Here is a 12,945-nt window from a genome sequence, read left to right on the forward strand (position 1 = left end):
GCCTAAAGGTCTGGATTAAAAAGACCCATTAAGGACCCTTCTATTTAGGTATTTATTTGCATCAGTAATATGTTTGTGGCTTTTTGTTGTTCTAAATAAAACATTTAGTTTATGGTATACATTTATATTTCTGTGAAACTGCTTTACGGTTTTATTTTTGGTTACAGGAACATTGTCGAATATATAAACAGTATTTACTGGTAGCCGTGAGTTGGAAACATCCCCGGCTTGAAGTGCCAGAGATGATGGTATTTGCTATCTATCATTTATTAAACCACACAGCTTTATGTTTGTGATGGTAGAACAGACTTGTTTTTTCCAGTTCCTGTTTTCTCAACTATTTCATTACAGTTCAGCTGACAATATTGACAAGTTGCCTGTTTTCTAGTAGTTGTACTGATAAAAAGCTACACATATTTGCCTGACTTGCATGGCTGGTTATTTTGTCTTTCCTATCTGGATGAGCACATATATCCAAATTAAATGTTTGCTTTGTTTTTCTGTTATGCTACTTCAAAACAAACCTTAATTCAAGGATTTTTTACATGCTTTTGCCTAGGCTGCCATTCGGTTTGGAGAGTGCTATGTGAACCGAGTGTTTACTCCATCCAAACAAAATAAAAAAAATAAAAACAAGTATTGATTAAATGTGCCACCAGATTAATGAAGAAAATCAGTAGGGAAAGAAACCCAGGATTTGTCTTCAAATTGAGTTTTGAACGAGGGAGTTCTGTGTTATCAACCGCCATCAAGTCTGTCTGAAGTTATTAACTGAAGAAATCCCTTGAGGTCTCTGCCAGCATGTAGAAACTATATTAGCTCATTAGTTCAATGTGCCTTTGTGGCCTTGCATGTTTCAAAATAAATAAATATTGAAATCTGCCATGGTTACTTTGTAGGTGAACAGTCTGTTGTATAAATGTCACCACCGCGGGGGGGAGGGATTGATAATAAAAAGTTCACTTTAAAACCAAAAGATAAAGGAGAAAAGGTTATAAAGCCAATGACTGATTTTAAACTTTTAAACTCACCAAAGCAAAAGCTGATGCAAAACACTTTCTAGATGTATGTCTTCAACCCTCTGGGGAATAAAAAGAATAATTGTCCTCAAGAGGTTATGAGATATATGGATTTGTGAGTGACCCGTTAGCCTCAGCCTGTGCTCATATTACATCTTTGTCTCCACATTATGAAAAAATGCTAAATCTCTTGTGCTACATACAATTATATTTGTCATAAAACTATTGTTCTAAATGCATTAAAAATGGCACAATGCAGTTGCTAAGATCTGTTTAATAAGAACCTCACTTTAGTTCCACAAAATTATATTCCAGTAGAGCAACTGCGTTAGAGCGGCTCATGTCGCTTTTAACCTAATTAATATCCAGATCTTTATAATGACAATATATAGAACAGATTAATCTGCAATATCCTTCACCTTCTTCACTAGCATTTGCCCGTCTTCAATGTATTTTGATCTGCAAGGCCACATTTAAAAGACATAGAATCCCAAAAGGATGTTTATCATTTCCACCATGAAATTGACCAACAGTCCCAGAATCTGTCTAAGCAGAGTTCAATACTCAACAATACCAAGAAGTCAAATGTTCAAGAGACAATGAGGAAAAACGTAAGTGAATTAATACTTACAGTTTAATTTTAGTCAAATCAAACTTATTAAAAAAAAAAAAAACACTGGCACAGTCACTAACAGACTAAAAGTGTCACTATGTTGAGAAAATATAACATAAGACAGAAAATCTGAGAAAGAAATCAAACTCCTTTGCTTTCTGCCTTGTGGTTGAGAAAAAAATTTGGTCTTGCTGCCATCTGCAGAAATATACCACTCCTGGTCAGAAACAACCAATCACAGCTAGGAGGAGGGTCTTAGTGCTGTCAATCATGCACATGTACATGCTACTCAAAGTGCTATTAAAAAAAAGTTTTTCCACCATCATCGGTTGCCATGCTAACTAGCCTGAGCATGTATCAGGCTCTGCTGTGGTGGATTTGCTGTAGCATAGCAGAGAGCAAGGGGGAGGGTGTGAGAACCATGTACACAAGCCTGATTGAAAGCGCTAAGACCCACCTCCTGGCTCTGATTGGGTGTTTCTGACCGAACTGTATATTTCTGCAGATGGCAGCAGGACCACATTTTTTTCTCAATTTTTTTCTCAAAAATATTTGACCTATGTCATACTATCACAAAATAGTGACAGTTTTAGCAAATTTTTAAAATATATTGTTTATAAAAGTTGCATATTGCAGCTTTATGGATTATACAGGTTTAGAGAAAGGATGAATGGAACAGTATCTGTTTATAAAAGTGAGTTTCAAAAGTGCCAGATCTGAGGATGAGGAAGTCCTGATGTGAAGAGACGGTCATAGAAGATGGGTATTTTATCAAAAATATGGCTTTTGTTTAGCTTTCTTTTAATTTCACAAGATTTGGTGAGATTCTTTTTTTGTCAAATCTACCAAATATTTAAAAAAGGTCTTGACCTCATGCTTCTAAAGTAAGCGGATATGTGTTGCTCGCATTGCATTAAAATCAGATGCTAAAGAAAGCAGGTGGAGAGAGAGAAGAAAGAAAAAGAGGATCAAAAACACGCCCCTGTGGGATACCACAAAAGAGACGAGGTTTGGAGAATAACAACTTACCCACTCAAAAAAAAAGATTACATTTTATAGAATAAAAATAATAAATATGTATTTTTACATAACATAATTTGTTTGTTTTTACCTGGAGAAGGATGTATATCACCACATGGAATTTGCCCATTAATACAAGTAGACTGATTGTATTTCTGTTCTTGTTCCAAAGATGCTTGTGTTGCTGGAACTGCTGATATTTCAAGCTATTTTTTTAAGTTGTTTGTTGCACTTATATTTGGTGGAAATTTTACAGAAAGAAACAACTATGATTCCATCAATCTTCTTTTACTGATCCAAAGTCAAGTCACAGAAGTAAAACATGTATAAGGGAAACCCAGACATCTCCAGTTAGTTTTGGTGGCTGGGGGGTTCTCAGACACGCCCAAGTCAGAAAGCATTTCAGGTCTTCTCACAATGAGAGATGCTTGGAAAACCTCTAAACAAACCTCTAAACAAGCAGCATCCTGATCAGATGTCCCAACCACCTTAGCCAACTACTTTCAATGGAGGTGCAACTTTACTCTGAGCTTCTCTCACCTTAGCTATCGTGTACTTTTTCAGGATGATCCAGATTTTATGACCACAGCCAAGAGTTGAGATGCAGATTACCTAGTAGATCAAGATATTTAACTTTTTGCATTTGCATTTCTTCAGACGAGGCCCCAGTCCGTCTATCCGCCTCAAGTACCAACAAGACAAGGTACTTGAGACTTCGGGCTCTGAGTTCGAGCAGCCGTCTCTCCTAAATTTCATAAACCACCAGCAGTTGCAGCAGTGTGTTTTGAAGCACAGCATCCGCCACGTAAAAACAAATCTAAACTGACAACAGATCTCAGAATCAGAAACTTCAGTAACCATGTGTTTGTGATGAAAAACAATAAAATCAAGGTTTCTGTAGTCGGGATTGAAATCCAACAACACTCTGCTGTAACACAGATAAAACAAAATCATGTTTGTTGTTGCACACTGATGAAAAGGAAACTGCATTTCATTAACAGCTAAAAAATCAAACTCCCTGAGGCTTTCCATGTAGACATCTGGTATTACCATAAGCGCTTCATGTACCCGAAGGGGAACTGGAGGATAGATTTTAACAAATTCTCACTTGCTTCAAATTCATCTTTTTCCCCCACTGTGATCTTCGTGTTATCAATCCATCATCTTCCTTTGTTATTTTACCCTTCTTTTCACCCTCCCCTGGATCCTATACCTCCACTGCTCACATCAGACTGTTTATCAAGGACACTGAAGAAAAAAAGTCAGGTTTTACATCCCACCTGTATGGATTAATATCTCCATCACTCTTTATGAGAATATTTAAACTACCTCATTCTTAAAACATTAAGGCCTGATTGTGAGACCTTAATGATTTAATTGAAAAAACAGAGGAAAATGTTTTGCAAAGCACTGTATTTTAAAGGCAGAGGGGATTATCCTGAACTCTAAGGTCCTTTTAGTTTCTGTGTTCTTTCTAACACCTTATGCACGCCACTCGTGATGCGTTGAATAGCACAAATTGATTGGAGGAAAGAGATATGAGATGCTCTGGCAGTTCTCCTCCTCCTCTGCTCTTCAGGGAGAGTTCTAATAAAGTAGGAGGCTGGTTAGATGCAGGAGTGTCTAACTCTCCACTTAGCTTCCACAGCAATCAATAAAATCTAGAGTACCAGTCTTGCCTTTCGCTCCTTCCTTCTCTTCATCTTTACAATTTCATAACCTCTTTCCTTTTTCCAAGTTGTTTTCACATCCTCTTTCACTTGCATGTCTCGTCACATCTTTACTCATCACCTTTTAATTTTCTATATTCTCCAATTAGCAGCTCCCCCTCTCTTTTAGACAATTAGCAGCAGCCAGGGTGTTTAACCTGTGTGGTAATCACACTTGGAGCTAAACCTCTCAGTTGTTGCAAATGCCTTCCCGAACCAGAAGTTGCGAAGAGAAATTTTTAACAGGAGTTAAAAAGATGTTTGACTCAGAAAACACCGAGAAGTCAGATTTTTAAAAAGTGCAAAAGAAAAAAAAAGTTCATTTGCATCATCTCAGTCAGAAGGGTCCTATCCGTGTCATTGCTTTTGAGGAGGATGTTTTTAAACCTGTGAAACAACAGTGCCCCCTGCAGGCACGTAACGGAAGCACATTTCTGAAGTTTTCTCCTTTAACTTTTGGCAGGGCTTGGTTTTAGCCCACCCAGATTTCTCCACCAAGAATAAAAAAAGTAAATGGATTTAAATAAATTAATGTTTCCTTTGAAAGCCTAGAGAAAAACATAAGAATCTAGTTCAAAATGTCTATTTAAAAACTCTTTCTTTCATAGAGATAAACATAAACAGTATTTTCATCCCATTTTTCACCTTCAGGCTCCAATTAAACATGGTAAAAATTTAAATATGTCATGCCTTATTACAAGTTTAGGCTAAGCCAGCATCGTCTTGGGGCAAAGAATCCAAAGAAGCGAGCAGGGAAAACACTTAACTATTCAACTGGAACAACAGCATCCAGGCTAAGAAGATAAACACCAACCCAGTCGAGGCTAAAGCTAACTAAGGATTTCAGCATCCATGACATCAAACAATGGTCCTCCACAGACTTCAGAACACAATTCAGCTGTTTATTGGAGTATTAACAGCGCCATGATAAGTGTTTGACGTTATAAGAGAATCAAAGCATCAAGTGTAAACAAAAGATTCCAATTAAAAGTGCCAACAATAATCGAGTTCCCTTTTTTTTTACCTCCCAGAAGAACAACAGATAAATGTGAAGGGGAAACTAAATCTCTTACCAATTAAAAACACAATGGGAAAAAATAAACAGAAACAAGATTTTAAAAAATGTCTTTGCATGACATCATATTTGCATGTTTTCTAAAATGACAGCCCAAAGTATTGCTTAGATATATGAATTAAAGACATTAAGAGTATTAAAAACAAATGAGAAAGAACAAAATATTTGTAAAGAAGTTCATAAGACAGACATGCACAGTAAATATTACGTACTGTCCATTTTTAGCTACAAAGTGAATCTCTTGAGAGAACGAAAACACCCTGAAGGTTTCAGATAACAAGCTCCCTGATCTCTGCTCTTTACACCACAGTTACTCTGGAGCCAGATGTCAGACTCTCTTTAAGTCAAGACAGGCAGCTCTGGGATTACCATCAATTAGCAGAGAGAACAGACAGACTGGAAATGATTTTTGTTTGGCATTCACAAAAGACACCAGTCTGATAAGCACTTCACACTGACAGTTTTGGTTGTTTTGGTTTACAGTAGATATATGAAAGTATAACCAAAGCACAGAAACAAAAGAGAGGTCATGTGGGTCACGTTTTTAGGAGCTCATACCTCAGAATCTTCATTTCGGACCCCCAGCTGCAGGACGGCACTGGGACACTTCATACGAGCCTGGCTGGACTGGGCCATCTGCAGGTTCAGCTGCCAGCTGACATAGTCCAGCTTAAAAATATAAATTATGCCAGTTTATAATTTGAACATATATCTCTCACACTTCAGTTTAATAAAGGCTCGAGACAATTAAATGTGAATAGATAAAATCTTTCCTGTAATTCCTTTTTCTACGTATAACGTGACATAAATCCTGTTTGATGGTCAGTATTCATTCTGCTCTGTGGTCGCCCATCACTGTGCTGTCTGTCTCATTCATAAAACAGGACAGGTTCAGAACGCAACAAACAACAGCGGTCGGCAGAAAGGATCATCAGGGGTGACCTTCCCTACATCCAGAACTTCAACAGGTGTGGGGTCAGGGAAAGGATAACTATCATCTCTGCAGAACGCACATATGCTGGATACAAACTGTTAAGACTTCTACCTTCAGGTTGTGCACATGAGAGCTTTTAAACTTTTTAACTTTGTTACATGTATTTAATTTATTTCTAAGTTGAATTGTTCAGCATAAATATCACAAATGTAGCAAAAGGTTTTGAAATAAATTAGATGTTTCTTGCATTACAAGATACCTGGCATTATAACAGAGACACTATATGCAGCACAGAGACAGAAAAAGCTCCAAACAAGCCAGAATTTGTTACAAAGACTTTAAACCGTAGTAAAGTCTCTAAAATGAGAAGATGAAAGTTTTTTAAAACATTTGTACCCTCATCTTGATAACTGCCCTATACCTATTCATGCTTATGATTGTCAGCAGCAGTTATTACAGATGGCTATATTGTTAATCATAAACATTTTCTACCAACGTCAGGTTAAAACTTTGGCAATGGATCATTTTTTTCTTTTCAGCTAGTCTGTTAAAGGTAGGAATAAAAAAAAAACCTTCTCATACCATTCCTAGCCTCTCTCTGCTCTGGTTTGGTTGATTTACACAAAGGTGGTTCATCAGTCAGCTGATGCAGCATGATAGATTAGCAGCACCGAGTCAAGGCAGGACATCTAAGTGTTTTACGATTCAGACGGAGGCCATAATAATAAACTGTGAGTGACTTATTGAGTTGGGCTCCTTCCACAGGATCAGAGGACAGCTGTGAGCTAGAGCAGCCACATTATTCACAACTGGCGCATCACGATGTCATTATGGTAGCCATTTTTATTTCAGGGTATGGATATAAATCCACTTGGAGACATGCAAAATTAAAATGGAGATAAACACATAAGCTGATTTGGACAATTTATCCAGCTCTGCCTTACTGCATGGAGCTATATTTGACAAAACACATTTCAAATGGAATTTTTCTGACTGATAATAAAATTTCCAATCCTGTTCTCACATACCTCAATGACTTTTATTTATTAAGTCTGGCTCTTCCAGGAGTTTAGCAGTAAAATGAAAAAGCACTAAAACCTGATTTAGTTTACTTTCTCAGCTAAAGACTCTGAGATGACTTTCAGTATTAATTTGCACTGTATAAGAAAAACAGGTGACAAACCTGGACATGTATGGTTGCATTTATTCATACTAGCTAAGGTTCTAAAGCAAGATTTCCATATTTAAGCGATTGCTCATGGTTATGTGCATTTTTGTCATGCTTTGATTTATGGACTGTGACACAACTGCATTTAAATTATGAGCTCAACCTCCCAAATCCACTCATTAATCCAACTGTAATTTTCACTTTTTCTCGTAAAATATTCTAATAATGGGGAGAAAAAATAACCTAAAATGCCCTTTAGTTGAAAGGGAAATGTTTTAGGTTATGACCAAGATGTCTTCAGGGCAAGGTGACACAACTTCCTCTTTAAAAGGAAATTTAGAGGATTAAAATAAACAATTTTCACACCTTACTGTTTAATCGTCAACCTGATGGCCAATTTGTAGGAAATCACAAAGCATCATTGATCAATACAAAATGCTGGTGGTAATATTTATTATCTTCAAGTTCTTCAAATTGTTTAAGACCAGAACCTACTTTAGATTTTTTTTAAAAAGTGCATGAGAGGAAACATACACTTGTCAGCTGCCCTGTGTGGTTGATACATATGTAAATTATTGCTCAAAGTCACAGCAGCAGCAGATGGCCTCCAGAGAATTGGTCGCTGTCACCGTCTGCGACTTACTAATTCACAGAGGAGGGAGAGATGACTTATGAGACAGAGGCAGGTGAGACATCTGAAAGCGTGACAGCAACACCAACTCCAGCCTAATGTCTACATGCTGTTTATTTCCTCGGTGTTAGATCTTGTCCCTTGAAGGGAAAGGCCGTTTGAAGTGTCACTCTTTGATGAAGGAGCAGAGAGAAAGAAGCCTAAAGTTTCAGTGTTACAACTGGTGCAAGATTTGAAACAAACAGTGGCAAAGAATTCAGCCAGTAGCAGGACGTCTGCACTACTGAGACTCCTGTGTTGTTTTTAAAGCTAACAACAGGTTTTAGATGTGATAAATTTGCACTCATGTCATTTTCTTTGCACTTTTCTATGGTTTTGCACTCTTAGAGGCTGGTGAGAAACATTTGTCAGCCTGTCTACAAAAATACCTGAAAAAAATAATCTTGCACCTTGTATCTGGGCCTACCTTCTTAGGAGCAAAGATGTTGCGCTTCAGTTTTTCCACCAGCTCCGGTCCAGCAGAGGCCCAGGCCTGAGAAAACACCTCAGCCTTATCGGAGTTTAGATGGATCTCCTCCAGCTGCTGCTGCAGAGAGGCCGGCTTTATGCTGTGATACACTGCCTACGAGAAGGCAGAAAGAAGTCACTTAAAAAACAGTTAAATCATTTATTTAATAGAATTACATAATTCTATTTAAATACACTAATTTAAATTAAAACAAAGCAAAATACCATAAAATAAATCAAATTAAGTTGATATACTGTTAAATTACATTTTTAAATGTACCGTTTTAGTCCCAATACTGGTAAAAATGTGTAAAAAAAAGTCAAGAAAATAATTATATCTTTTGTCGTAGTCGCATACTTCAGGACAACCTGTGTTTTGAGCAGATTGAATTAGTCAGGAAGCATGTTAGGAAAAATGTATTTATAGTACAAACAATGAAAGCATTTTTATAGTTTTATCTTTTAAATGAGTAACCTATGACTTTCTGATACAAGCATCACATGACACTAAAGGACAGATTTTTATCAACCATTCACCCCCTTGCATTATGAAAAAATTCAAATGAAGGTGCAATTCAAATAAATTACATTTCAGGTTAATGTCCAAAGCCAGAAAATTGCTAAAAGAGAGAAGCCGTTTGTCTAAACTTGTCTATATCTCCAGTCAGAAAAATAATTTTAAAAAAAACTAAAACTGCTGGCAGTGTGACACATAAGGTTGGATGGGAGACCATTTTTATTTTGCCGCCACACTTAGTGAGTAAGATTTAAAAGAAGAGAAATATACAAAAAAAATCCAGATAGAGTACCGCAGCTAAGAGCAGCAGCCTGACCTCAGCATGAAGGCCAAACTTCTTTAAAAATGTCTACTAGTATGGAGGGAGTATAATCACAAGTAGGGTATAAATAAAATCAATATAACAAAACAATGCATTTGCAACACAACAGTGACCCCTGCTGGAAAAAACGAGCTCTGAACATTATCCAAATATAAGAATACACTTTTTCTGGAAATGTCTTATATTCTAAGTGTGCATTTTCCAACATATTACTCCTTTAAGTTTTGCATGCATGTGGCTGATCAGAATGAGTCTTTGTGACGGTATCATTAAGTACATAAGAAAATCTGAGCAAGTAAAAAATAGATCAATAAATCTGCTTTGCGAATGTTTTTCGTTATGTTTGAGATCTTTTATCAAAAATAGGAGCACAAGATATTAAAAAAACAGTTCCATTTCAATAAAATTATACTTTCAATAAAAACTCAATTAAACTCTGATATATTTTCTCAGGATGTCCTCCTCCCACCTGCTCCAGAATAAAGGCAGTCGTCTCCAGGACCAAGTCAAGAGCATGTTTATCCAAGGTCAGAGCAGCCTGCAGCTTTTCCTCTTCTTCTTCACTGAATGTTCGTTCCCCCTGTAAAGAAAAGAAAACAATGGCAGTGACAATTTTAAACATTCTCATTAATATTTACTAATTTGACAGGTGGAACAAATGTGACAAACTTTCTTCTCTTTGACAACAACGTGTCAGTGTTAGCATTCAACAATTTTATAAGGAGACTTGAAGAAATCAAAGATCAACGTTGTATTAAGTTGAGCTTAACCTGAAAGTTTAAAAGTAATTTGACAAAATGTAACAAAACTAAAACAAATCACAGAGGGATAAGACAGTCCTATTCTAGCAAAGAGAAGCACACAAAAATCCTAAAAAAAAAAACATTTTAAAAAAGTGAATTTTCTGCAAAAGGTACACATTAAGTCTGTAGCATTACACAGTATAATAAAACAAATAGCATATAGTCTTCCTTTAGCACTTGAAACTGATTTTTCCTGTTTTTTGGAAGAAAACATTGGCAACCATGTAAAATGATTCAAGTCAAACAGTGTTTAAACTCTGCCTACTGCTATACAGACACCAGCTTTGATGTTAAAGCTTTGTGCTCTTGTGATTGGTTCACATGTCACCATGTAGTGTTTGTACCTTCACATGAAGCTTTTGTATGATGCGAGAGAGAAGCCTGGAGAACTTGTTCACGTCAACTGTGTTGATGAAGTTCACTGCTTCTTTAATGCTGTTTAAAGAAAAGATGTTAAGATGTTAATGATGATCAGATCATTAAGACTACAAGTTCTTTATTGACTAATTAATAATGATACAACAACATTTTTTCCAGGTGAAGTTGTGACACAATAGAAACATCATGCATTGATGGGGTATTCCTCCTATTTTGACCATAATAACAACATTTATGACTGAGACTAAGCATGTTACCACTATGAAGGCTTTAACATGTTAAGATCAGAGAAACCATCCAGATTTTTCTCCATAATGTTCAGTTTGAAGTCCTTGAAATAAGATTCTAGAAAATGTGAAGGAGTGAGTAGAAGTTTCTTTCTTTGTATGGAGCACAGAATAATGCACTTACCAAATACTGCCTGATGTATTCATTGCCTCTCAACTGGCTGAAAACCCCAACTCAGCTTTGTTTTTAAATAATATTTTACACCACTACGAGGACATAATCTACTTATGTGAGACAAATATTAACTTAGCATGTGAAATAAAGCTGTATAACAATTGGAATACATTAGCCAGTTATTATTGCACTTCAAACTATCCTTTGCAATAGGATTCTTCAGAGTTTTGTGGGGATCTGAGCAGAACTCTAAACATAATGGAGACCATAAATGTCATCCAACACAACTTATTTGAAAGCACAGAAGCAGAAAGAGTTGTTGCTTTAAGTTAAATAATCTATTTAGATTTTTCAAGCTCTGAAAAGAAATGCTGTGAATAAAATACAAAATAATGAGAGTGTGATATCCTCCATTGGCCGCCATAATTTTTAGATATTAACACTGCCTAGAAACACACATCAGTGGGGCTCTAGAAATAAATACACTTCCAGCAATAAGTTTTGCTTTCATGCAATTTATTGATTCGTAAGCAAACTTGGGCTAATTCTGAGAAACTTACACTCTTCATCCATCACAATTGCTTTATGAATTAACCAAAAAGCTCATTTGTGTTACATTTGTGTGGTGGATGTTTTGGTAAAGCAACAACTGATTTGTCAAATTCTTCAAACACATATGAGAATTTAAGATTTAAAACTGAACTTTTTGGGGTTTATAAATTTGAAAGCCTTTCTTAACAAAACAAAAAAAATCAGTTCAGGTTGGCTTCAGAACAGATGCATCGAGTCGATACACAATGTATGTTCATTGAAACACAAATAAGTAACTCAAATATTTACTTGACGATATAGATTCATGGATTTAAAAAAAGGGGGAAAAAAAGAGTTAAAATTACGGCATAAACAAAGGCCGGTTAAGATGCAACATGCTGATTTTGTGCCACTAAAATTGATCTGCGTTTAAAGAAAACAGAACCGAGCCCACCTTTGCGTTTCCTTTATGATGGAAGTCATGTTTGCGTTAATTTATCCAAATAAAAACTATCACAGCTGTAGAAGCATCCTAACGCTGATGTTATTGTTCCTGCTTCCGGTTGTCACAAGACGGATCACGTGAGAGTAGTGGGTCTACGGAATGCACGAGGGACAAATTGTGTGAGCAGCGTTTCCATCAGCGGTTTAAGCGCAAACGGATTTTGCTTCTTCGCCTGTACATTTTCATTTTAATTCGTGCAATTACCAAAACAGTTTTTAGCTATCGTTTGAGATTATTTAGCCGGTACGTCGTCAGAATAATCCATAATATGGATTATGATATAATTCTATTTAAAGATAAAACCAGAAGTTTACATACACCGAATAACACATTCACATTTGAAGTTAAATTAGCCAAATTTCTCGTTTTAGGTCAGTTAGCATTACCAAACTTAGTGTAAATGCTAAATGCCACAATAGTGAGAATAGAGAAAATATCTCAGAGATTTATTTATCAATGTCTTTAAAATCTGAAATTATTTCCTCAGGATTTGGTATCATTACCTTTGAGCAGTATAACTTGGGTTAAACATTCCAAATGTTTCTCGTAATAGTTTGCTGGAGTTTTGGTTTCTTGCTCCAGACAGAATTGATCTAGTGTGGATAAATATTTCACATAGACTTTCTTTAAGCAAATATTAATCATTCTTTATGTAAACATCTGATAAGTTAGAAAACTTGACATACAGTAGATAATCAACTGAAGCATATCTGCAGTCGTGATTCAGCTCTTTCTTGCATTTTTTTTTACCATACAACACAATAATTCTACTGTTGCTATTTTTACATTCCTAGTTTCTAAAGGAACACAC

The 12,945-nt window shown here is 36.1% G+C and overlaps 1 protein-coding gene across 1 annotated transcript in view; it reads right to left on the reverse strand.

The window, feature by feature from the left end:
- Nucleotides 1–12,206, reverse strand: part of commd10 (COMM domain containing 10) — a 69,500-nt gene extending 57,294 nt beyond the window's left edge. Inside the window, exons 1-5 of the mRNA XM_005794930.3 lie at nt 12,084–12,206; nt 10,663–10,753; nt 9,985–10,095; nt 8,636–8,791; nt 5,995–6,105 (exon numbers count right to left, since the gene is read on the reverse strand). Coding sequence (XP_005794987.1) covers nt 5,995–6,105; nt 8,636–8,791; nt 9,985–10,095; nt 10,663–10,753; nt 12,084–12,112 — 498 coding nt within the window. The 5' untranslated portion in view covers nt 12,113–12,206. The remainder of the gene's footprint in view (nt 1–5,994; nt 6,106–8,635; nt 8,792–9,984; nt 10,096–10,662; nt 10,754–12,083) is intronic.
- Between the last annotated feature and the right edge of the window lie 739 nt (nt 12,207–12,945).

The sequence above is a fragment of the Xiphophorus maculatus genome, chromosome 12 (assembly GCF_002775205.1).
Source record: "Xiphophorus maculatus strain JP 163 A chromosome 12, X_maculatus-5.0-male, whole genome shotgun sequence".
NCBI lineage: Eukaryota > Metazoa > Chordata > Actinopteri > Cyprinodontiformes > Poeciliidae > Xiphophorus > Xiphophorus maculatus.